Source organism: Camelus ferus, chromosome 5 (genome assembly GCF_009834535.1).
Source record: "Camelus ferus isolate YT-003-E chromosome 5, BCGSAC_Cfer_1.0, whole genome shotgun sequence".
NCBI classification, from domain to species: domain Eukaryota; kingdom Metazoa; phylum Chordata; class Mammalia; order Artiodactyla; family Camelidae; genus Camelus; species Camelus ferus.
This window is the reverse complement of record NC_045700.1, coordinates 42,813,702-42,840,226: the sequence shown is the minus strand read 5'-3', so window position 1 is coordinate 42,840,226 and position 26,525 is coordinate 42,813,702. Positions and strand designations below refer to the sequence as shown.

The window sequence follows — 26,525 nt, the reverse complement described above, 5'->3', positions numbered from 1 at the left end:
CAAATTATATGAAAATAATTACAAAACTATTGTAATTTTTTCATACAAGGGACATTGATTCTTTGTAAATAATACAGGTCAGAATATTTGACTTATCTCTATCTTGGGTAGGTTTTTTATTCTTACTGGTACTCATTCTAAGAGGCAGGAATGTGCTGCATATGTGGCATATAATTTTTTATAATTAAAAAAAATCTCAGAATGACTTTTTTCCTGATTGAAAATGACAGTCCAAAAAAAAAAAAAAGCATCGCTCTTATAAAAGCTTTGCCAATCTTTTTCTTCCATTTTGTTGGCTGACATTTGAAATATTGAGTTTTTGGGGTAAAAAATTTGCTACACCCAGTATTGGGTTACTTACGAATATTGATGAGGTTGCCCTTCATAATGATGCCGATGTTATGAAAGTGCCAGCTGGAAAGGACTTTCTGGAAAGTGTCTTTAACTAACACGGTTACCCTCTTATCATTTAAGGAATTCTTCAGATGCTTGGAGGAGATGGCATACATTTAAAAGAAATACAGGGTTATGTCTTGCATTTGGAAATAAATGCTTCACTTGGTAGCATTTGTAGGTCATAGATTTATTTTTTCTTTCCAGATTAAGCTGCCATGTGGAGATGTGCTTGGGAGGCCCATGTTTCTTTCTCTCGGGATTTCACTGAAAGAATTTACCGTCTCAGTGCTTAGCTTGGAAGCAGTGCTTCTCAACCATGCTGCCCATCAGAATCACAGGGGAGCTTTTGAAAACTCTCATTCCCAGGGCTGTACCCTAAACTGATTTCCATCAGCATCTCTGGGGCTGCGATCCAGGCATTGATATTTTTTAAAGCTCCCTTCGGCAGTTTGTGCAGCCAAGGTTGAGAACCACTGCTTTAGAATAAAGTTAGAAATAGCATCTCCTCCCACTTGACTACATGTAACATTGGAGCCTAGGAGGGTTTGATTTCTTAACTATGGCTGAGTAGGATATTTTGCCACCAATATTAGATAAAGAAGAAGTGACTTAGGGTTTAAGCTAAGTTGTGAAAATATGCTAATTTGGGTAAGTACGGTTTACCATTTAGAATTCAGGATCCATCTAAACTGTTCTTCAGTGATGACATCTCGTTCCTTTCAGCGCTTTGTGAATCTCATGGTCTCAGGGACCAAAGAAACTAGGCTTTCGCTTTTTCCTAATTCTTTCATCTTTAGACTCTTCCTTGTTTCTCTTTGCTTGGAAAGCTTTGCATAAATGTGTCTTTAGACTTCTTACCCCAGAGCATTTGAGGCAGTACACTGGGATACATGAAATATGACAAGGTAGGCTGAATTAAACACAGGGTGAAATAATTAAGAAAAACATGGGAGGGGACAATGTAGAGTCAGGAATGAAGTGAAAAAGTCAGGGCCCAGTGACCTAGACACATGTCACAGGACACACCTTGAGCCAGCAGGGCATGGAGTGCGTTCCTCACGTGACGCTTCTCTAGGCCAAGGTGAGTGCTGCTGCCAAGGTCTGTCTCCGTGCCTTTGAGGCTTGGTTTGGAACTTGGGACACTTGAGTTAGTGATCATGGTGGGGGATACTCACACGCACAGGAGGAACTGAGACATTAGGAGACTGGCTTTCAACCTTCGTGTTATGTGCTCAGCCTCCTACAAGGAGTTACATAGACATAATTTTGCTTATTCCACAACCTCTGTAGATGGCATTATCAAGCTCGTTTTACAGAAAAGGATACTGAGGCTCAGAGATGCTGGATGGCCCGCCCAGGTAATCAAGCTGTGGTCAGTGGCAAAGTTCAGCTTCAAAACCAGCTGTGTCTTAGAGGACAGCCCTTCTTAAGTGGTTGCTGCTGGGTTACAGCCCTGTTCCTCATGGTTCCTGCTTATTCTCAGTAATATTAACAGAAAAAAAATTTGGGGGGTGGGTGGGACAAAGGCCATATAGCAATATTAGAAAATTGCCCATAATATTTAAACACAGGTTTGTTTTTTTTTTAAATTAAAAGTTTTCCAGTTTCTTGGGATTTTGGGGGGCAGTTTTTCCCTCCCAGCCCATATTTCCAGGGTGGGACCCTTCATGTTTTTGTGTCCCCCACCAAACCTAGTTTGTCCCTATCAGAGGCCTGCGACATGCCCTGTTTCGGCGGATCCATCGGGCTGGCCCAGCAGCAGTGTGTGGGTGTCCCTCTTTGATCGGCCCGCCGCCCACATCTCTTCCGGCAGAGATGCTGCTGTGGCTGCTGCTTCAGTCATAGCAGATGGAAAGGCCTTTTAATTGCTACCCCATTTTAGGTTGGTTTTCCCACTCTTGGGAAATGTCACTTGTGCTGTGTTTCAGATGAAGCTGCAGGGGCAGACCCAGCTCTCCAAGCCACAGGGAGCGTCGAGCTCAGTGCCGTAGCTTGGTCTGGCATTTGACGCCGTGTCCAGGTCTCATTTCGCTAGACTTCCAAGGGAGCCCTCGTGTTAGATCCCTTGACTACAGTTTTGGCAAATGTGTTGCCTGGATTTCAGGGCCCTGTGAGTTCTTCCTACATTGACTTCATGGTTTTCTCTCCTTTTGATTTTTTTACCCTTTCCTGTAGTTGTGAAATTCAAACTGCTTTAATCCCACAGTCCCCTGGATTTCCAGCTTTGCCTCCTGCCCCTCTCGCGAGGGCTCACTCAGCGAGGCGGTGCTGCCAGGCCGGCTCTCCTACACCTTCCAACCCTGGTACCTTCGCTGCCGCCAGCCTCCCGTGCTCCTTCCTCTCACACCCCCTCCACCCACCCAGTGCCTCTGCCTGCCTTCTGCCACTCTGCCGCTCGGAATCTGGTTTCTGGACCCAAAGCATCAGCATCAGCGGGAAGCCCCTTAGAAATGTGGACTCTCAGGCCCCACTCCGGACCTACTGGATCAGAATCTGCATTTTCACAAGGTCCACGGGTGATCTGTGTGCGTATTCAAGTGTGAGACGCAGTGCTCTAAATCACGCATCTTCTGTGGATTGTGTCCTAACTGAGGGAATAGAGTATTGGAACCCATTCATTCTGTAGGAAGAATTGGATAGAAAGGTTTTTTAAAAAAAATCCATTTACTCATCTTTGGGTGATACTTCTGTCACTTTTAGGGCTAGTATGTTTGGGTATAAATGGCTTTGCCTATCCATATGAGTGAAGTTGGGGCACTGGGAAAAGCTTAATTTAGGTGATGGATTGTGACCGAGGAAGGATTCCAATAGCAGCCATCATCACTGTGTTAAAAGGAAGTGGGGGGAGTAGTTCTGTGGAAAGAATATTTGATTCAAGAGACAGTTATATTTTTCAAAGTATACAAAATATATAAATTTGTCTTAATCTGTCCAGGTTGCTAGAACAGAAATGCCACAGGTGGCATGGCTTATAAACAATAGAAACTTACTTCCCACAGTTCTAGAGCCTGGGAGTCTGAGGCCAGCGTGCCAGCATGGTTGGGAGGGGGCGCTCTTCCAGGCTGCAGGACTTCTCACTGCCTCCTCGTGTGGCAGAAGGGGGAGCTGGCTCTCTGGGGTCTGTTCTATGAGGGCACTAATCTCATTCATGAAGGCTCGTGACCTGATGGCCTCGCAAAAGTCCCGCCTCCTGATGCCATCAACTTAGGAATTTTGGGGGACACAAACATTCAGACCAAAGTAGAAGTAGAAATGCGGTTGACCCTTGAACAACATGGGTTTGAACTGTGGAGGTCCCCTTATATGTGAATTTTTTTCAGTAATAAATACTGTAATACTGCAGGATTGTGGTTGGTTGAATCCAAGGGTGCAGAATTTTGCATACGGAGCAGCCAAAGCTTGGATACTGAGGGCAGATTTTCGACTACACGGAGGGTGGGCACCCCTACTACCGTGTTGTTCAGGGGTCAGCAGTGTATACATTTTGTACCTCAAAAAGGCAACTCTGCAACAGGTTTATATATAGACTAAATTAAGGGTTGGGTAGGCCAGAACACCTCTTTCTTCCTTTTTTAAAGGTGTATTTCTATCCCATTTATGGAAATATTACTCAGTATGAGGGGTTTAATGATAGTTAGCACAGGTCACATCACAAGGCAGAGTGACCAATGTTTATCCCCAAGGCGAGTTTCATCATGTCTTCACACATTGGAGGCTCTACCGCTTGAGAGGTTGTGTAGTAAAATGGCTGGTGTGGGACAGGGTGGGCCCCCCCAGCCCAGCAGGAGGGAGTGCAGTGCCATCCTGAGGGGTCAGACTGATGCATGTCTGGTCTCAGGGCCACCTCTTCTTTGATCTGTGTTAGTAGGGGTGGTATCTGTGGCTCTTCTTCTTTTTTTTCTTTCTTTTAAGTGCTCAACACCTTTAAATACCCAGCTGGTACCTCTAAATCCCCGAATTTTGAAAGAATAGGATTTGATAAGTTATATCCATAGGGTCTCTAGGACAGTTTCTCCATGTGTTAGTTACAAGAGTTTATCTCCCCCCGCCCCCACACACACACAGAGTTGCTCACTACGATGTCAGAGAACCTGATCTTCTGGGTAGGAAGTGATACCAGCCATCTAAAAGCAAAGGGCTAAAAAAAAAAATAGTTTTTCCAGACCCTGACCCAACTCTGCCTCCATGCAAAAGAATTTCCTTTCATATGAGCACTGGTTAACTGTATGCTTTAACGATGGGAAAGTTGGGTATTAGAAAGCCAGAGAGGCGTTTGTGCACATTGACTAGAAAATGGTGAGAATGTGGCACACACACACTCTCAAACGTTATTCTCATTCCTGTGAGCACCGGGGCCTCTGTGTCAACTGGACCCTACCTAAAGCTGCAGGCCTTCAAAGTGGGCCGTCCCCACAACGAGCAGATGCTGTGGCTTGAAATAGGAATGCCTGGGCAGTGTTCCACGTCCCCTTCAGAAGCATCTTACGGTATCAAAACCTAACACCAGAAACAGATGGAAACTGGACCTCAGGTTTCAGATCTTGTTCAAAGGATGGCAGTTGCTGAATTGAAAAGTGCTAGATTTAGAAAGCCTGTAACCAGTTAAATGGATGAGGAAAATGATGAAGGGCAAGTGTTGTTATATGACGAAAGGAAAATAGAAAAATTAGGGATTTTTCTTAGGAATGTACCTGTGGTAAAAAGCACTTAAATAAACATGTATATTAAGGCACATGTATGTGTGACGTGTCACCATATTTAGACCAGGTTATCTGAAATGTAGTGTCTTCTTCATAATTTGAGAATTAAGTGGTACTGGATATGCAGAGATAGCAGCCCAAATTGGAATATTCCAATTTGGTTGACAACTTTAAGTTAGCTCTAAGTTAACTAGAGACTCATTCTTGCAAATATTTATAGGATGCATAAATACTCTTTTATTTCATTGGAAACACATAGCAGTATTAATGAGGTTTCTGTGATGACTTAGGTTATTCTTGTGGCTTTTGGTCAGCACCTTGAAAGTGAGTTATACTGGTCTGGTGCCTTTGATTGAGGGTCAGCATTCGAATGAAGTTTTATAGGAGTCATCTGGCAGTAACTTAAAACAGCAAACTAAAACCAACATGAACTTGAATATTGCAGAAAAAATGTGGCTTATTGAGGTTGCCCATTTGTTTGATTTCAAAGCTTTGTTGTTTTGTCTTCTGATAAAACTTTTTTTCTCTGCCAGTGATGTTTTCTAAACTGTGACAGACAAAGCATTATTTTCTTGCATTGTTGGTATGGGTTCAACTATGACAGTTTCTCTATTGCAGTACTTCTCAGAGCCTTTGACAGTACTAATGTTCCCCAAGACTCTTCTAAAGTGAGATGTAAGAGGGGAGGGTATAGCTCAAGTGGTAGAACGCATATTTAGCGTGCACAGAGTCCTGGGTCCAGTCTCTAGTACCTCCTCTAAAAGTAAATAAATAAACCTAATTACCTCCCCACAAAGGAAAAAACCTTAAAAAAAAAAACAAAGTTTAAAAAAAAAATAAAGTGAGATACGATATCTGATGTTTCTTTCCCCAGCTTATTTTGTTTTACCAGCTGCCGCTCCCACCCCTACCTTTCTTTTTCTTGGATGGAGTATCATTGGCGAAGATAGTTGGGGAAATGATACTCCAGCATTTTTATATGTATTTTTTCATTTGCCATCACAGAAGTTCTGAGACGCAGAAATAATTTTGTCCTTTTTTGGAAGAGAGGGGAGCTAAGAACCACTAAAGTTCAGGTTGGCACCAGGACCCAGATTTCCTAACAGCTCACCAACCTTTTTATCTCTCTGTTGAAGCCTTTGGTTCAGGTGGGACACATTCATCGCATATTGTGGGGCTGGCAGAGTAGGATTAGGGGTTATCTGGGCCATGTGCTTATCTGAGCTCCTCTGTCCTGTGGCTGGCCTTCCTCATTCTGGCAAGTTGATAATGAGGGTGAGAGAGTTAGCTCTCATGTGGTTTCCTTGAAGTAGGGGTTTAGGCCAGCCCCCCTTAGGTGTGCCTTTAAGTAGGAAAGTCATCCAGCCACTCAAATGTGGTTCATTTGTGTTCTGCTTCCTGATTTCCAACCGATGGAACTGTGTCATGTTTTGCTTTTTTTTATAGAAAGAAATTCAAGCCATGAGTCAGTGCAGCCATCCCAACGTAGTGACCTATTACACCTCTTTTGTGGTGAAAGATGAACTTTGGCTGGTCATGAAATTACTAAGTGGAGGTAAGTGGGTTTCGTCGTTGTTGTTTGTTTGCTTGGTTTTTTATTTTTCCTTTTGTGCAAGTCAGCATATTGAACAAGACTTTCTGTTTGATCCCCTTACTCCTGAACTTGGAAGTTTTGCGTGGTTTGTTATTTGTCGAGAGAGTAAGTCCAGACTTCTTCACACCGCTATTCAAAGCCCTTCGTAACTCAGGTTAACTCCTGGAGGATCTGTGTCCTCTTCTGCCCCAGCCTTCTAGGCGTGGGTGAGACTCCCTGAAGGCCTTCTGCCCTCTGATGTCTCTGTGCCATCACTGGTGCTGCTCTGGGTGTCTGTCTGTCCTTCTCCGTGTGCTCAAGTCCTGAAAGGCCCCATCCTGTCTGCAGCCAGCCCTAACTCTTCCAAAAACTTCCCCAGTCCTTCCTCTTTACAGCCTTCATTCTTAACATTATTTAAGTGGTTAGCACCTGGCCATACAATGAGTTGTTTCAGTGCTCTTTGTGAAAAGTCGGTGGTGATGGGAATGCTCTGTAGCTGTGCTGTCCAGTTTTTGCTAGTTACATGGGGATCTGGAGCACTTGACATGTAGCTTGTGTTACCAAGGGACTGAATTTCTGTTTAATTTTAATTAGCTTATATTTAAATAACCAAAGGTGGCTGGTGGCTATGGTACTGGACAGTGGGGTTTCTGATTGTGGACCTCGTGATTGAAAGCACATGGCGAGGGGAAGTAATTACCTCTCTAGCCTCAAATCACTGACGTTATAGAAACCGTGGGCAATTTAACTTGTAAGGCCCTTTCCCATTCCTATATTTTATTTCCTTGAATCTTTTAATGTGACTGACTGGTAGGGAAGGATCATGATAACTGTTAATTTTCTTGAACAGTTGCTCCTTAGCTGGATCTAGTACCCGGCAATTTAGTGACCTTATTTCAGGTAATCTGGACAGCACCCTTGAATGGCAGGTGTCCTCATCCTCGTTTTTCAGGAAGTGCTCGAGAGAGTTAAGCATCTTGCCCAAGGCCATGCACCAAGTTACTGTTGGTGCTCGGGTTTGTGGCTGTAGGACATGCTAAAAAGCTATGCTGTGCTCCCAGTATCGTCACTGCATCTTGCAGACCCGAGCACTGGAGCTGAGGCAGCCCAAGTGATTCCATTGCCGCGCCCGGCACCACCGGCACCACCGCGTCTCCCGTGTGTTCTCTTTGCAGGGCGTCACCGCCTGGATATCAGCTTTCTGAGGCATGCAGTATGGTTTAGGAGTGGAGGAGAACGTTTTGTGGTGCCTAGACGAAGCCAGAGCTGGCGGAGCAGAGTTTATATTGTAGAGCTCGTTTCTATCTGCAGACCCAGTTCAGCCAAGGCTGAGTCAGGGAGCCTTTTTTTTTTTTTTTTTAAAGAGAAACTGTCTTGGGCCCAGCAGAGGCCCAGCAAGGAGATGAGGAGGGCAGTGAGATCGCCGCGGGTCTGCTTGTGTAGGTCTCAGTGCTGAGCCTGAGAGAGCTTAGTTCGGTTCTGTTCCCCATCTTGTCCATCCTGTTAGGCATCCTTGAGTGCTGCATCTGGTTTTTAATTAGAAAGGGAAAGAGGAATGGGAGGAAAAAAGAAAAAGCAAGCCGATTGGAGCCGATTGCAGTGTTGCGTATCAGGGCTGCTTCTTGGTTCTGCTGAGGACAGCGCTTTATTAAGAAGATGATTTTAACCTAGTCTCTCCTTGGGGGGGGGGTCCACTCACTCCAAGGAAAAGAGAGATTCTGGGCACCTGGGACCCTGGCTAGTCCCCACTACCTCTGCTCAAGCTGAGGATTTTACTTCCCGTCTTTATTTTTATCCCAATTAACCTTTTCTAAGCTTGAAAACCTCCCCCATGCCCTTTCCTAAGGACTGGATAGAAAATTTCATTGTCTTTTTAAAACAATCCAGTTTAGTCTCCCTGGGCTTTAGGTCAGAGAAACAGGTTTTAAACAGGTTTCCACAGGTGAGGGGAAATGTGGGCAGATGTGGCCTCCTCACTTTTCTTTCAGCAGAAAGTGCGTAAGTGCCTGCTACGGTGCATCCTTCCTTATAAGATAAAAATAAAATGTTTCTGAAAGTATCTTTTTCTAAATGATCCAAAAGTTCAAGAGTCAATGAATAGAGAGATGTTTTGTTTCTCTCTGAGGGGAAAAATATGCATTTGTTTCTTTCTATACCATTTTATCACATCAAATCTCTTAATGAGGAGTGAGCAGCTAGTCTGGTGTAATAATAATCTCTGATGGGGAAACACAATCCTCTTAGTAAGAGAGAGCCCGGAGCCAAATTCAGGTCCTGAAGTAAGCTATTTGTTAACTCTTCAGCAATGCTGACACCCCCCCCCCCCCCATAATTATGTCTCTTAAAATGACCGGGAGGCTTGGAATATTAATTAACATGTGTTGAAACATGAATTCGCAGTGCCAAGGATACTAATCTGTTTATGGTAACAAAGTCATGTATATTTATTTCTTTACTATAAAAGTCAGTACATCACGCATCAAGTAAATGCAAGCGAAGATTGCCTGGAGTCACAGAAAGACATCTCTGGTGATGAGCGGGGGTCTAGAGACAACATGCTTTTTTTCCTCTCCCCACACCTGTGTCTTAGAGGTTAGGGAAGAGGTATGTTTCTCTCAGCAGTTCCCTGCTGTCTTTTCTCCTGGCCTCCTGTTCCTTCCTTTTTTAGTTCAGACATCCTGAACCCCCCTTTTAATCTGTAACCGATTTTATATCTAGGGAAAGGGGACTAACTGAAGTGGCTGTGCACAGTCTTCTGGTTCCTGACCCAGAATCCCTCTCATTAAGTTCAGCTGGAAGTGTGCTTGCAAACTTGGGTTTAGTGTTTCTGATCACAGGCTGCTGTGCAATTGTTGGTATACTTTGGGAAGATTTGTGTTAAATAAGTAAGAAACATATTTTGATGTTCTCATTTGGTTTTCTAAATAGGGAGCCCTATTCTGGAAAGATCATGAAGGTGCTTATACAGTTGTTCAAGTCTTCTGTCTGTCCGCTTAGGTTCGATGTTGGACATCATAAAATACATCGTCAATCGGGGAGAACATAAGAACGGCGTTCTGGAAGAGGCAATAATAGCGACGATCCTTAAAGAGGTTTTGGAAGGCTTAGATTATCTACACAGAAATGGTCAGATTCACAGGTATGAGCTCTACAGAGATATTTAAATTCAGTTGTTGGTAGCTTTAGCCCTAGTTGGTAAAGAATATTAAGGAAACACATATTGTAGGCAGGTATTGACATATTTCTAACTTAGATAAGGCTAAATAGATGCGAAAAAAGTACTTGAGAAAGAAACAAAGAGAATAAGTTTTGATAAATTATATTGGTATCCTCAGGATTGGTTAATCTGCTTCACTGAAATAAACGCAGAATATAAAAAGTACCGAGTGGACTCATTAAACATCAGTTAACATATCACCCTTGAAGTATATTCATTTGAACTAGATAGCATCTCTAACTTTCTGATATAGGCAAGAATGTTCCAGACATTTAGTATGTTAATTATTTTTGACATGGTGGTGAAAGAAAGAAGGAGGCACTAATTTCATCTCTCTTGTGACATGAGATGCTAATCCTTGAAGTAGCCTAACAGCACTGAGTATGAGTGCCTGATGTTTCAAATGGTCTAGTGTTACTTGGGCTCTTAGGAATGACTGCAAGTAAATAACCATTTACCAGTAATACTAATGCTATAATTCCCTGACCCTGAACTGCAAGTGAACTGTATATTCAATGGTATCTACTATATCTTTCAATAATTAGAAAATATATTACTTTAGAAATCAAACTTATAAATTGTAAGTTGTCATTTTTCTTAAGTGTTAAGACTGCTCAGCACAGCTTCTATATTGTGAAGAGATACAGAATATTATACTTAGTATTTATAATCAGTCTCTCCCCAAGAGGAGAGATTGATCAAACCCATTGTTTATGAGGCTGACTGGATTGATTTGGAATTGCACCACAGAAAAATTTAAGCGGAAATAGAACAGTTTTACACAGACAGGGCTCTAATTCCTGATAAAATGGTAGTATTGTGAGTATGTGGACAATTTCTAACTCTAACATAAAATAAAGGATCTACTCAGTATTGTTTTTATTGAATCTAGATAATGACATCACATAAAAAATTATTACTAAAATCCTAACCATTTTCCAGGAGCAAGCTATAAAATCACAATGTGCCCTTACAGCTTTTTAAATCTATATGGTTTTAATATTTATAAAATAATAATTATGTCAAACAGCTACATTGCATGATATGATGTTTTAAAATCTCTCTGAGTGAATTATGCAATATAGTATTAGTACTCCACAACTCATTCTGCATTTTTTTTCTAATAGGGATTTGAAAGCTGGTAATATTCTTCTGGGTGAGGATGGCTCAGTACAAATAGCAGGTAAAGCTGACAAAGATAAAACATTATTTGTTTAGAGATGTGTTACAGTTTCAGAGAATGTAGAATCATTCTTCGGAAATGAATAAATGCATGTAATCTGTTTTGTTTTTTTATTGAACTATAGTTGGTGTACAGTATTATGTAAGTAACAGGTGTACAATATAGTGAGTCACAATTTTAAAAGGGTATATTTCATTTGTAGTTATCATAAAATATTGGTTATAGTCCCATATTGTACAGTGTATATCCTTGTAGCTTATTTTATGCGTAATAGTTTGTCCCTCCTAATCCCCTACCCCAATACTGTCCCTCCCCTCTGCCCTCTCCCCGCTGGTAACCACTAGTTTGTTTTCTATATCTGTGATGTTCACAAGTTTGTTTTGTTTTTTAGATTCCACATATAATGATACCATGTAATATTTGTCTTTCTCTGTCTGACTTATTTCACTAAGTGTAATACCCTCCAAGTCTATCCATGTTGCTGCAAATGACAAAATTTCTCTTTTTTTATGAGTAGTATTCCATTGTGTGTGTGTGTGTGTGTGTGTGTGTGTGTGTGTTCATACACAGACACCACTGTATCTGGGCCGCTCTGTTACAGAATGTTAGGGTCTGAGGTATAACATGTTTTCCTATTGTGTTGACAGATCTTTGTCAGATCGTCCTATAAATACTGCTATTTTAGAGCATGGCCTATTAATAAAGAACAATTTTTACTTTTAATTTTATTGTTTTTTTTTACCTTCCAGATTGAATAGTGGTGATATTTATGTAACTGCAAGAAGCACTTTTGAGAGCTTTGGCATGAGTTTGAAAATTTAAAACCTTATACACATTAATTTTAAACCTTTTATTTCTCAAGAGGTGGTTGAAAGAATTGTAAACTCAAACTCTAAGGCTTATTTGCTCTTAAAAGTCTGACTCTCCCTGGCGGATCTTGACAGCTGGTGGGCATGGAGCTGCAGTTGGGGTCAAACGAGTGAGCGCATCAGACTGAAGGCTTCTATGTTCTGAACCTCTCCTTTTGTTAATGTCCTAGAATAACCTGAAGGGTCTGGGATAAATGGAGCCATGTCCATATCAACTCTTGTTTTACCCCCTGTCTGTGAAGGTCTGTCTCAGCCATCCCTGCTTTGGGCATTTTGGGCTGGACAGTCCTTTCCTGTCCTGAACTAACTTTGTCACCTCAGGTGTTTAGCCTTCTGGCTTGCAGGCATTAAATATTAATAGTAGCCCATCCCAGCAACTTCCTTGGTAAAAATCACCAATCTGGCTTGTGTTGAAAAAATGAAGTTTGCCCCAGATGTTTAACATCTCGATATTTGTACGGGGAAACATTTGAATTGAAGTGGAAGAGTCCTGCCTTCCGGCATAGGTTTAGGGTCTTTGCAGATCTAGTTACTAGAACGAAGTTGATCACAGTCTTTGGTTCCAGTCTTGTTTCTAGACAAATCTGAGGATCTGGGGTTATTGTTAGAAATGTGAGAGTTCAGCAGAAAACAGACACACCCCCAACAAGGGACAAGCCTTGAGCCACCTCTCTGATTCACTGTTTGCGCCTCTGTAGGTGCCAGAGGACCTGTCAGGTGGTGCCCTGGCTGGTGTGCCGAGCACGGTGCTGTCCTTAGGCTCTGTGTTTAGTTAGGTCCACTTAAGAGCACCTTTATTTAGGTTTTTGGTTTTTTTGGGGGGGCTTTGTTTTTAATAGGAGAGAAAGATGTTCTGAAAATAAGAAAGGGAAACTGAGAATTTGTTTCACATCAAATGTTTCTTCCTTAGAGAACTAATAATGGCAATGGTTTTTCTTTTTTATCAGCCCTCCCCTTTGAAAAGATAAATTTAGTCAAGTTTAAGACTGGGGAGGCACTCAGTGTGTCAGTTAAGCACAAAGGCTTTGGAATCAAGCAGGCCTGATTCAATGCCCACTGTGCTACGTGGGGCGAATTATTGGATCTCTAAGCCTCATTTTCCCCATCTGTGAGATGGTGATGATAAGGCCTGTCATTCAGGAAGACACTGATTTCCTGCACAGCTATTGAAACGTAGGATTCAGGCCCTTGTAAGTGCAGTGTGTTTTGGGGAGTTGCAGCGTTCTAGGTGGAGCGGAGAAGCCAGTTTGCAATCAGGCGGTATTTCTATTTAGGCATTCTTGTTAAACTGTCTATAAAGATTCTAAAAGAAAGGACCTTAATCTTTAAGACTCCAGTGAATTGATATGAATTTTTAATTTTAAATACCTAATTCTGTATTCTCTATTTTAAAGATGTCTTTCAAATTGTATAACCTTCATATCTCATGAAACCTGGATCCACCCCTGTTTATAGGGTTGTTGCAATTAGAAAATAAATGTTAGAAATGCTTAGTGCAACACCTAACATGGGCAGTAGACAGAAACAGACATCATAAGCTTATTTTTTGAAGCACTGTTCGCAAAAGATTGGAAACAACCTAGGTGTCCCAGTTAAGTATAGTGTATGGAACATCTGCATTATGCAAGACCCACCAGCTGCGATGGAGAATGAAAAGTTCTCTGTACACTGACATGGAAAAAAATCACCAGGCTGCATGGTTAAGGTGAAATACAATGTGTATAATTTGCCACTTTTTGTGAAAAAAGGGAAGAAATAATCTATGTTTGTACAAAGAAACATTAGAAGGATTATGACGGTGGGGGTGGACTGGTTAGAATACGCCTTTTATAACATTCTGAATTTTGAACCATGTTAAAGTCTAACCCACTAAAACAAATGAAAGGAAATGACTCAAACTAAATGAACTCTCGACAAGTCAAAGCCATTTTTAAGCCTTTTATTACAGAAGTTATCAAACACAGCCTAAAGCAGAGAAGAGTACAGAGTCCTCGCCTGGCTTCAGGACTCATCAGTCTTTGGCCAATTCTCTCTCTCTCTTTTTTCTTATATCTTTTTATTGAAGTATAATTCATTTACAATGTTGTGTTAGTTTCTGGTGTATAGCATAGTGATTCAGTTATATATATACATATTCTTTTTCATTACAGACTACTACAACATATTGAATAGAGTTCCCTGTGCTATACAGTAGGACCTTGTTGTGTATCTATTCCGTATGTAGTAGTTTGTATCCGCTGATCCCAAACTTTGGCCAATTCTTGATCCATCTGTCTTCCCCCTCCCTGTTCTGCCGGCTCTCAGCAGTATTGATGCTGACTTTTGTCCTTGAGCCATCTGAGTTAGTGCCTTATGTTGGTGTGTCTTGTCCTTCCTCCAGCAAGCGGCCCATATCCCTCAGGCTGGGGGCAGTATGAAGAAAAGGCTTCAGCTAAACAAATAACAACTGAAAAACTTTGTAGACAAAAGCTTCACATCACCCCGCACCAGAGAGTCTAGCTGCTAAGAAGACAATCTGTGGGATCAGCTGGCTTGGTTGAAATTCCCGGGTCACCGCTCAAGCTCTGGGACCTCGGTCAGGTTGCTCAACCTCAAGACTCAGTCTCCTTAAAGGGAGATAACCTCATCTTTTTTTTATGAAATCAAATGAGGTTCATCGTACCCAGGGATCTTATAATAGTGGCTGGTGCATAGTAGACACCCAGAAAATATCAGCAGGCGCTGTACTGCGGCAGCTGCGGCTGGTGCTAAGGCTGCTCCTGTTACTGTTAGTACTGTTAGTACTGTTACTACTGCTAGTACTGCTCTGCCGTTACTCTGACCTGACCTTAACTCTCCCTTGTGCTGCCTGGAGATCACATGTACCTCAAATTTGTCTTGCAAGAGGTTCAGCTCTGAGGGGCCTTAGGAGTTATAAAAAGGGAATACTTATTAATTATGCAACTTGGAAGCTAACTTGTCATTAATCTTGCTCTAAGCTGATTAAAAAAAAAAGTACAATGAATTTTCTCTGTTTTGTGATGGAATGATCATTTCTCACTCAGAGGGTCCGGACAGCAGCGGACTGCCTTTGAAATGCGAAGGCAGGTCCGCCCCTGGCTTACTCCGCTACCTGGTCCTCTGCCAGTCACTCCATCCATCACGCTTGTCAGATTAATGACCCGAGCCCTTCCTCTGGGCCTTTGGGAGCATGTCTTCCTTTTCTCAATTGGGATCCCCCAGAGGCAGGGTTTCCTGACTTTCTGTCTCCCTCTCAGGTCTGTCGGTTTTTCCTCACTGTGGGTGGTGGTGGGGACTGTCACCCAGCACGTGGGTGCACAGTGGGGGCTGCTGGGTTCAGGAGGGCACGTGCGGAAAGCCGCCGCGTGGGCTGTCGTGAGGATTAAATGAGTCAGTGTCTAAAGTGCTCAGAACAGTGCTTGGCTAATGGTTAGGGCTCTGTGTCCGGCCCCTCCGGGCTTTCCTTGGTGTCCTCTTTGTGTGTGCGACTTGCTGCCTGTGGAATGACATGAGCTGGAATGTTCGTTTCCCAGCGAATGATGATGGGTTATTAGGCATCTGAGTGTGCAGTTTCTACATCTTGGAGCGGTAGCTTTCTAAAATTCACATTTAATTCTTTCTAGATCCTCTGACCTGAGCATAGCATTGAATTCATAGAGGCTTTAAAATTAAAGTGGTTTTGGTTTTAACTCTAGAATAAGATCATTGCCTTAAAAAACATTTGTAGTGTTTCCTTGAAATACCTAGATGCTACTACTCTCTGTTTTCTAGGAGTTTGCTTTCTTGGTCAGGCAGTGGGCCACTGCCCGACTGAAGAGGACAAGGAGTCCTCAGGTGTTCTGGGGGCATCTGTGGTGTGTGAAATCGGGGAGGCAGGTGGGAGAGTTGAGAGCAGACTGACAGCAGCAGAGCTAGATTGTCTTGTTGTCGCTGTTGTATTTGGACAAATAATGCATTGCTTCTCCTCAGACTTTGTCCTCTCTTCCCTTGACATCTTTCTGCTCTTGGGGCTCCGTTTTTTGAAATAAAATGTAAGCAGGGGAGATGTTTGCATTTATTTCTTTGAACGTAAAGTGTATTTGTTTACCTTGAGAGTATTATTATGAGGACTGGTTTCAAAAAAGAGTATTTTTGCCGTCCTATTAAGAAACATACAGTTTTTATTTAGAAAATCACTCTGCGATAGGTATTTATTCCCTTTCTCAGAACTTTTTTTTTTTTATTAGAAAAGGGAAAATTTTGAGGCTAGGTTCAGACCAGCAGAAACTCTTGCCTTATGATAATACATCCAACAAATGTGGTAAATAAGGCTGATACGCCCTATTTCCAACAGTACCCATTCTGTGGGAATTATATGCACTTTTATTGACTGTGGCTCTGAAAGCAGGGCCTATCGTGTATGGAGTGTTCCCTGTGCGCCAGGCCCAGTTCCGCGTGCTGAGTGCGCGGTGACTGGCTCCGCCTCCCCGCGGCCCCACAGGAAGGTGCTACCATCATATCCATGCTACACGCTGGAACTGAGGGAGGGAGGGGAGTGAGCCGCCTAGCTCACCTGTAGAATAACAGGTGGGGTCAGGCTTCAGGTCTGGGCAGTCTGGCTCCAGAGCCTGTGGCCCCACGTCTGTGGGATTTCCAGGAGGAGAGTCCTAAATCTGGATTTGGATGATCTCAGTTTCGGATGGAAGACCAAGAGTCATCACTGGTGCTTCTCCATTTCTGCGTAAATCGATTCTTTTGGGGGCTGGGGAACATATTCAGCACCTCTCCCCTCTTAGTTCCTGCAGGTTGAGACACAGCATCACTGATAAGGTTTTGGGGGATAGGAGAAGCCATCAGCTTGGACGTCATTTGATGTAGAATTCAGCACTGTGGTCACACCACACTCTTCTCAGACTAGAGAACTGCAGGTTTGATGTCGTGAATTCAAACCTGAGGACTGCCTACTCAGGGTTTAAAAGGAAACACTACTTCTTATCATGTGTTCTGTGCTCAGAAAAGCCCGTATGTGTGGCTTCCTGAGAATAGACTTGGAGAGGATGCCTTGGTGAGTGTAATGGTTTTTGCTGCATTGTGTGAGAGAAGGCGTGGCTAATTGAATGTCATGCTCTTCCCACGGCCTGGCTTCTCATTTTCCAGTGTGATGCTCTGTCAGACATCGTCAGGAAGAGCTGAGTGCTTTGTCCGACGAGGAACTAAGCCTGTTTGTCCGGGAGGAGTGAGAGACGCTACTCTAAAATAGAAATGCATGTAAAACCGGTCCCTTTGGGGTGGTTGCTACTAATATATTTTTTCTTAGGATTCTTTTCAATAGTGACCATTCTTAATCTACTCTAAAAGTCTTGATTTTAAAACGTTTGATTTCTGAAGAACTTTCTGTAAACATACGATTGCATTATATAAGGTTAGAGTTCATGCTCCTTCTCACTTACTTTTAACTTTCTGGTGTGTTTGTGTGTGTGTGAATGTGAATTTCCCAACCCGAGTCTTTCATAACAGATATGAAATCTGGTACCTAGCTGACTAAGGCAGCCTGGAACTTGTGAAAGTGATCGTCACATCTGTCTCGGTGTACCTGAGCCCATTCAGGTCAAGCTCATGTCCCAGGTGTTCCACCTTCGGAGGCACCTTGGTGTGACTTTGTGTATCATCTCTCTTTTCAGGGAGAGGTGTTTTGTCCTGGGTCAGCCTTTGAATACATTTTCAGCTTCAGTCAGCTTCTTGAACACTGAAAACCCCTATGACTAAAACTTCTGCCAGGAAAACTTGCAACTAGATTTAACTTGCTTCCAGTACTCAGATATTCTTCTCAAGGAGCCAGAGGAAGGTTTGCAGGGTGGTGGAGTTTTTATACCTGTAGCTGCTGGATTCTTTTGTGTTCCTTCTGTGTTCTTTGGCTCTGGTAACATGAACTTTAATGGCGGGGGTAGGGGGTGGGGAGTATTTCTCCTGTCGTAGGGAAGAGAGGCTGCTGCTTCAAGCAGGGTAGTGTGGGCTCCCTGTGTGCACCTTCCCCTGTGGGCAGCCTCTAATTAGTGTCAGAAATCTCTGAAAGCCTCTGTGGCATCCAGATCAGGAAATGATAATGTCACCTTATTTTTGGGTGCTTCAGCCTAGAGCGTGGGCTCTGACCCTAGACTTCTGTGGGTCCAATCCTGGTGCTGCTCCTTCTAGCCCGTAACTGAGTTACTTAACCTCACTGTGCCTCAGTTTCCACATCTATGCAATGGGAAAATATTAGAGGGTTAAAGGACTTAACACATTCCATTTTAGAATTAGTTAGCTTGTAATTGCTTTTGTATTGAAGTGGGGGTCATGCCCTTTAATCATTTAGGGTGATCACAGGAGGTGGCTAAGGAGGCAGGGCTGTGGGCACACCACCTGACTGCCTGCCATTTCGTCTTGCTCTCCCTCTTTCTTTGCCCCATCAGTATCCCCAGCATCACCAGAGTGAAAAATCTACAGTGCACGTCTGACCATCTGATGCCCTGGCATAATGTTTAAAACAGTTGCTGATGGAATAAAGCCCCAGCTCCCTAATACAGCATATGAGGTTCCTGTCTGTTGTTCTAGTCTCCACCACCCGTGCTTTCTGCTTCACTTCCTTGCCATCCCTTGTCTTTACTTGGCTCACTTCTTCTCTTTCCCGACTCAAATCAGGGCATTCTTTCCTTGAGAAACCCTTTCCCACTCTTTCCTCTACCAGCCCCACCCTCACGGTGTTAAGCACCTTACCCTGGTGGCTTGAAATTGCCCATTATAGAGTCCAGCTAGACAGCCTGTTACCCAGTGCTGAGGTTGGGTCTCCACGTCCCCTTCTTCCCTCCAGACCGAATACTTATCAGCCGTAGAAACTCCACGGTGTTCATCTCAAACACCCTGCAGCAGTGCTGGCACGTGGCAAGTTTTCATGAACTCTTGGCCAGTGTGATCCGAACTGTCTTGGCAGGCTTGCACACGTGTGTGCCCGTCAGCGATGGGGGTGTGTACAGACGTCAGAGCTGGACGTTCCAACACACAAGGGTGGATGAGCTTCACAGGGAGGAAGGGGAGAATAATGCAAATACTTAGGCACGCATACTCATGCATATTTTTAAGGCTAAAAATAGCTTTTTCACAAACATTTTCCATCTCTGATTTTAGGCAAGCTCCACCTTAGCCAGCTAGCCATGACACGATTAAAAAAGTTAAGGAAGAGTAGAAGCAAAGAACCCAAATTAGGAGACAGTGGCACACTCAGAAAATAGAATACGATCCAAGTTAAAGTCCTTTGGGGTGGGGGGAGTATAAAGTGCTTTTTTTGGGAACCAAAATACGTTTTGAGTTCCCGGAAGTTGATCATTATGTGAATTATGTTTTAACAAATTATGGCAAAATTCTCATTTATTCATTTCCAGGAGGGGTGTTTATTAAGTAAGGACAACAAATTAATGTGGCCTCCTGAATTCGGGGATCTTGACAGATGGTAACATTGAGTGAACCCTCTAGCGTGAGCCACGGATACAGTCAGTTCTGGAAACTTAGGTTTCCATGCCATCTGCACACCATCGGGGAAAAATACTTAGGGAGAGTTTCAGCCCCTTTCCATACTTTAACAGCTGCTAGCAGTTGTTTGAGCAGCAGTCTAAGGAAATCTCCCTGGGTGAACCCCACTGTGGGGAAGCATTTGCTCTGTGCTCCTGCTGGAATTTTTCTTCAGCTGCAGTGGGACAGGGCTGAGCCTCAAGGAGAGGTGTAGGAGGACCCGAGGCAGACGAGCCTCACCCTTCCTTCCTTCCTTCCTTCCTTCCTTCCTTCCTTCCTTCCTTCCTTCCTTCCTTCCTTCCTTCCTTCCTTCCTTCCTTCCTGCTTTCCTGCCTTTAAGGGCCTGCAACTGTCGTTATGATTTTTTTTTTAATTGAATATGGTTGATTTACAGTGTTGTGTTAGTTCCTGGTATACAATATAGTGATTTAGTCATACATATATATATTCTTTTTTATTATAGGTTATTACAAGCTGTTGAATATCTTTCCCTATGCTAGACAGTAGGACCTTGCTGTTGCACTGTCATTATTAAATTTTATTCATTACCACAAGCTGCTGAGGTCTGGGTAAAACAAAGAGCTTCTTAGACCGAGAGCGGAGTAGTTCAACTCATTTCTTCGCTGGATCACTTTTTTTTTCATTGACTTTTTGTTTCCCAGAACCTCCAGTTCTTACAACAAAAATGAACCTCCCCTGGTAAAAAGGTGATCATTAAGTGTTTGGGTTCAGTGCCTCTTTAAGCAGTGAGTCCATGGATGTTTATTGAGCATTTACTATGGCACAGTCTCTGAGCTGATCTGTGGTCAGCAATGGAGACATCTTGTTTACTGTACTGAGGTTTACAGTTCAGGTGAAACAGACAGCTCTCAACAGTTGCCATAAAATTTAATTTAAAAAATCTGTAAGTGGAGAGGAGTGCATATTCCCAAGGCATCTAAGTTAGCCACGCAATGTCTAGATAAATAGGTTGTCCTGGGAAGAAATCTTAAATATGTATTGTAAATATGAATGATTTGGGACTAGGTGTTTTGATCGATAACATCTTAGAAGTTACTGCATGTATCATATGTAGAGTAGAGATTGTTAGGAAATCTAAATAGATTTAACATATATTTACACTCTACGAAATGTAATTTGACACTTGATTTCACAGAGTACACTTGAGAACACAGTAGCCAAGGATTATGCAGGCCCCTGGCTCACTAATGTACCCTGTACCCTCCACCAAGTTCTTTGCTAGCCGTGTGGCACCTATAAAATGAGATTCTTAGGCTCTCAGGTTTCCTTTCAACTCTAAAAATCATATAACTGCAACACAGAAGAGCTCCATAGCCCTCACGCTCCCCAACAAGCTGCCCTTCCACAGTTTTCCCTGCTGCTTTTAGTGGCAGCTCCATCCTTCTACTGAATAAGCTAGAAATCCGTCCTTCGTGACCCTTCTCCTTCTCTTAAACTCTGTGTCCTGTCCAATTTGTCAGCAAATCCCATAGTGAACCACGACTCACCACCTCCCCCGTGGTCATCCAAGCTACCAAATCCGTTAGCTCTTGCCTGAATAATTACTGTAGCCTCCTAAGAGGTCCTCTTCTTCTGCCCTGGTCCCTGTGTACTCAGTTCTCTGTACGGCATCTGGAGTGATGCTGTTAAAGAAAGTCAGCTTGTATCATGGCTCTACTGAAGACCCTCCAATGCCTTTCCATCTCAGTCCAAATCCTAATGGTGGCCCACTGGGCCTTTCAAGATTTGACTCCTCATTGTCTTGTTGACCTCATCTCCTACGCCTTCCTCTCCCTCGCTCCCCTCCAGTCAAATTGGCTTCCTTGCCATTCATGCTCCTGCCTCAGGGCCTTTGCATAGTCTTCTCCCTCTCTCTTGGAATACTTTTCTCAATACTCACATGTCTCTTCAGCAAGGCTTCTGTGGATGGCATCCTGCCGCACCCTGCCCCAGACTCCCCATCCCCTGATCTGTTTTCCATTATTGCACACATCAATGTGCTCTATAATAGTGGTTCTCAAGGTGGGATCCTAGATCAGCAGCCTCAACATCACCTAAGGAGCTTGAGAAAAATGCAAATTCTTGTGCCCTTCTGTCCCCAGTTTCTGCCGACTCAGAAACCCTGGATGTGGGGCCTGGCAATCAGGATGTTAAGCAGCCCTCCAGGTGCTGATGGACCGTAAAGTGTGAGAACCACTGCTGTGGATTGTGCTTCCTTGTTTTATTATCTGTATTTACCTCTCCTCCCCACCCCCGCCCCAGCTTAAAGGTCAGCTCCGTGAAGGCAGTGGTTTCTGTTCTGTGGTCCCAGAGTTTAGAATGGAGATGGCACTCAGTAGGAAGTTGGTAAATAGAGATTGAATGAACTAAGGGCTATATGACTGTGTAGTAAAACTTTAAAGAATACTGAGCAACAGAATTTAACGTGTGTTCCTCATTTTTTAGAGACTTCTCAGTGTTAGGAGTTTTAAACGTGAGGTTTTCTTTATCGCAGACTTAAAAACCTGCGGATTCTTTGAAGACAGTGTTATCCCCGACTCATCCTTCTGGAAACTTCATGGAAATGATGTAAATTGTTGCTTTAAATACTATGGCAACTGGAATTGTGCTATTTTAATCATCTCCCATTGGGACCATCTCTTGAAGAGTGTGCAGATGGGTCATTCTGGTTTATTGGAAGCTTCTGATAGTAGAGCTAGTTGAGTGGAGATTTGTATGAAGAAGACCACTGGGAGGTATATGAATATTGCATTGGAAATTTAGACTCGTTAATATTTGATCTAAGTTGCCTGCGCCTGTCTTTGCGGATCTGGCCGGCCGGGAGACCTCAGTGCCGGCAGAGCCTGCCTTCGGCTTGGGAAGTGATAATGCTGGTGGAATAGGCCTGCCTGGTGTTTTGCATGCTTTGCTGTCAGTTCGGCACTGTTGGCCTTACAGATGAGGGGACTGAGGACTGCAGAGTGACTGTGGCCTTGTTTGAGGTTGTTCTAAAGGTTGTAAAGGCCAGTCACTCTCAGGTCCCCTCTGACTTCACTTTTGGTCCCTAGCTCGCTTCCTTGACATCAGGCTCCCCACCTCTCCCCTATTTGCTTCTTCACTTTATGTCTTTTGACAGTTGGGCTGTTGGGGCTCCGTTTTCTCAGCTGTAAAATAAGGCAGGTTGACAAGATGTTCTCTGAGGACCTATCTTGCATGAGAATGTTCGAGTGTCCCTTCATTAGCCTCAGTCACCAGACATTCTCAGACTTGCTCAAAAGCATGCAAATCAGAGGGTGGTGTTGGGCCTGACGGGAGAGTAAGCCGAGTATCTGTCCTGTGGCTGCTTTCACCAGAGCATCTTCGAGAACATCCCTCCCTCCCTGAACTGGGGAGCCAGGAAACAATGGATTTGGGATTTGCAGATTTTCTGTGCTTTTCCTTTGTCCACTGTAATGATCATATTTGATGGAAAGCTGACCCCTGGTGGGCTCTTGGTCATGTCTATTGTTGGACTTGAGGAAGCCTGCTCTTGCCCGATACCTTTAGCACAGCTGGCCTGGGTCTACTGCTCCGGCCTTCCTGGCTCCCTTCCCTGCTGCTGCTGCCCCCGCTGGCTGTGGCCTCTGGCTCCTCTTCTCACCAGAAGTTAATCTGCTTTGAGGATGCTTCTGTGGCTCTGGCCTAGATGGGCAGGTTTCCAGGGGTTTACCACTGTCTTAAACTAGTGTTCTCCTCCACGCTGGGGCTGATTGGCTGTGAGTCAACTGAACTGTGAGCCTGAGGTGAACTGGCATCAGCCACCACTTACCTTCCTGTCTTCTTGTCTCTCTTAAGCCTGTATTGTCTTGGTTGTGAAGATGGCTGAGGGGTTGGGGAGGGCTAACAGCTTGTGTAGCCTTTGTGTTTTCACCAAGAAACCTTCTGTTGAATTTTTAAAATAATTTGTCTGTGTCATTGTGAATTGATGTTGATTCAATGTACAAAGTGCAACAAGTGCTAAGACCCTCTCCCTTATAAGTAGAAACATAGACGTTTGAAGGAAACCTTTTGATGGCCATTTTGAGTCTACTGACATGAGACACCGATCACGGGAAGATTTGTTTCTTTGTGTGTGTGCTTTTTTTTTGGTTTTGAAAGGTGAAAGTCTACCTTTAGGAAATTAAAAAAAAAAAGTCTTTTTTTTTTTTTTTTTTGCTGTCAAAACAGGCTGTGAAATTGTCATTCTCTGATGTTTCAAAGATGGTCAGGATTGCTTCTTGCTCATTAATAGACGGAAAACCTGGGTTTGTCCAGAGCAGCTGAGAAGCGCCCCCCTAGGGCCCAGTCTCTGGAAATATAACAGATTGTATTTTGTGATCGTGAATGCCCTAGACGCTGCTGTGTGCGCGCGGGGAGCAGCCTGTAGGGCCAGGCGAGGCACAGGAGCCCCATTTGCTTGTGGGAAAGGATAAATAGAATTGAAAACCAGAAGCCTGATTCAGGGAAAGGAGATTGAGTGGAAAGCGAGAGTTTCAGAAAACTCTTTGGTTCTGTCTGGTCGCTCTTGGGGTCGGTCCCTCCCTCTGGAGCAGGACAGGTGGTGTGTCCCACTCCGTAGTGAGGTGGTGTGTGAGTAACTGATTACTAATAGCAGATAAGGTGCTAACACGTTTGTTACTGACTTGCTTAAAAGATGAGCGGATTAAATCAGTGTTATCACTTGAATGATGTAATGCCGTCACCCTCACATACTTACATCTCAGAGGTCTCAAGGGTCGGGGGGAAGGGATCAGCGTTACCGGTATCTTTGCCGAGGCTGATGCTCACTGCAGCCCGTCTCCTCTGTGCCGGGGAACCTCCAGTGAGCAGCTGTTACAGACTGACTGTTAACGAGTATTATGATTACAAATTATGTAAATGGATTTTCAAAGATTTTGTACAAATCTGAGTATTCCCACAGAGGTGTGCCACGTGTGTGAATTCGTCCTGCTTGACGCCCTGGCATCACTGGGTCAGACAGTTCTGTGTGGGACGTGACTGTCATTTTTAGTGCTGCCCTTGTGCTTACTTGTCGTAAGACACGTGAATGTGCACTCAGCTGTTTCATGCTGCTCTCTTTCCACTAATGTGGTTCTCTGCACCCAAGAGGTGAATGAGCTGGCTGTACTTTGAGGCCCTCTGCTCACACTGAACCGTGCTGGAGCGCCTGGGAGGAAGGCGGTGCGCTCGCGCAGTGCTTCCCTGACTTGACTGCGCGTCAGGTCAGCGGGGGCTCTTGCTACAGTGCAGGTTCTGACTCACTGGGGTCTGTGTTTGGACCCAAGGTTCTGCATGTCTCAGAAGCTCCCAGGTGAAGCTAATGCATCTGATCTGTGACCTCACTTTGAGAAGCAAGGATCTAGACGAGAATGTTGAAGATACTTCTCTCTCCTATTTTCCTAGGAGTGCATTGTTCTGATCTGGAACATTTATGTAAGCGTAGCTCCAAACAGAAACTATTGGCCAAAAAGTGAATTAGGCTCTTCTTGCAGTATGATTTTTCTCCCCTTGAGATGCCTGTGCATTTATTTGTTTTGATTTGTGCCCCTGGCATTAAAAGCCATGCTTAATACTGGCTCTGTTTAAAACTCCAAAATGGCACTGTGTGCTAAATTGTTTTCTTGCTGATTTTTCCCAAGTCCATTTGGGGATTATAACGACTTTGGCCTCTGATGCAATGGTTAACCCTTAGCAGTCAGGAAGTATGAATGAACATGGCTGGACTGTGGGGAAGGACAGAGGATTGCAAGGATTAAGCCGTTGGGTACAAATACCTGAGTGCTTGACTGGCAGGGGAGGAGGCAATACGGAGAGTTAACTATCTCACACATTAGTCTGGGGCGTTTGGTTCCAGGCTTAGTGCAGAAGCCCAGGGATATCAAGAGGTCATGGGCTCTTTCCTGCATTCTGCTGTGCACCCAGGGGCTGCTCTTGCTCCCAGCATCACATCCTCCTGTGATGTGTCCCTGACAGTCAGGGGAGTAGGAGGAAAGGAACCTCGTAGGGAGGTTCTTGTATTCAGGCAGAAAATTTTCTCACAAGGGCTTGCACCGTATTCCCCTTGAATCTCCTGGGCCAGGTCTAGGGCAGCCCCTCAGACCATTCACTCACACCATGATTGGCTGAGATCTGTGTGATTGACCCCGCTGGGCCCCACACACCAAATCAGGATGCTGGTGGAGAGTGGGGTATGGATGTTGGGTAGGCAGCCAACAGTGTGTGCTGCTAAGGACTACTGTTGAGAATCTGCTGCTACATGTTCTACGTGTTTTCTGTGCCTCCCATTTTATAGCTTGTGGAACTGTTGCTCAAAGAAGTAATGAGCAGGGAGTGTATTTGGAATCACATGCAGGCTTATTCAAATCGAAGGGTGGAAATGTGGCTCCTTCCTACTCACTGTGTCCTCCCTCAATGCCTCTCCTCTTCCCTGTAGTTTCGGGGATCATCGATGGAGACTCAGTGGAAACAGTCAGGACCCCATGGTGAGCCTCTAAACCGGAGCCACATAGCCCACACTGAGTGTGTCACTCTTTGCCTCTTGATAGTCACGTGCACGAAACACCACTGTCAGGATAGTAAGAAGACATCTCCTCTGAACGAAGTGGCATTATTTCAAGGAGGAAACGAGCCCATTGAGTGTTGTCATCCACTGTTAGGTTGCCACGTCCTGCCTTGGCCCCCTGGGCTACGGGCTCTGCTTCTTGCTTTGGGTTCAGCCAAGCTCCATGTAGGTCCCTGGAGGAGCTGCGTCCACCTGGAGGGCTTGAGGGTCCCCTCTGCCACCTCCCAGTCAGTGCTGCCCTGCACTCTCTCCTGCCAGGGTTCCAGGGCTTCCCAGCAGGCCCGAGGGGATACCCCCCTCCCCCATCTGCCCTCAATCTCGGCTCTTAGTGCCTGGAGGTCTTATGACTCTCTGAAGACCGCAAGCCTCCAGCAGAGTGAAAAGTTGTTCCTATTGAATTTAAAAGCAAGCAAGAAACAAGCAGAGAAATTGGTAGAAAACGCTGGGTTTAATTATGCATTTAAAAAATCAAATTGAGAAACAGTGATTAGGTCAGTGAAAAAAGCT

General features: G+C 44.1%; 1 protein-coding gene and 1 long non-coding RNA gene across 3 annotated transcripts in view; both read left to right on the top strand.

The window, feature by feature from the left end:
- Window positions 1-26,525, top strand: part of STK39 (serine/threonine kinase 39) — a 252,120-nt gene that overhangs the window by 61,908 nt on the left and 163,687 nt on the right. For both annotated transcript variants that reach the window (XM_032479619.1, XM_032479620.1), the window contains exons 3-5: window positions 6,543-6,651; window positions 9,667-9,808; window positions 11,014-11,069. In XM_032479619.1, coding sequence (XP_032335510.1) covers window positions 6,543-6,651; window positions 9,667-9,808; window positions 11,014-11,069 — 307 coding nt within the window. The remainder of the gene's footprint in view (window positions 1-6,542; window positions 6,652-9,666; window positions 9,809-11,013; window positions 11,070-26,525) is intronic.
- On the top strand, window positions 2,346-2,921 carry LOC116663650. The gene is made up of 2 exons (XR_004319909.1): window positions 2,346-2,506; window positions 2,603-2,921. It is a non-coding gene; the product is annotated as an uncharacterized LOC116663650 (long non-coding RNA).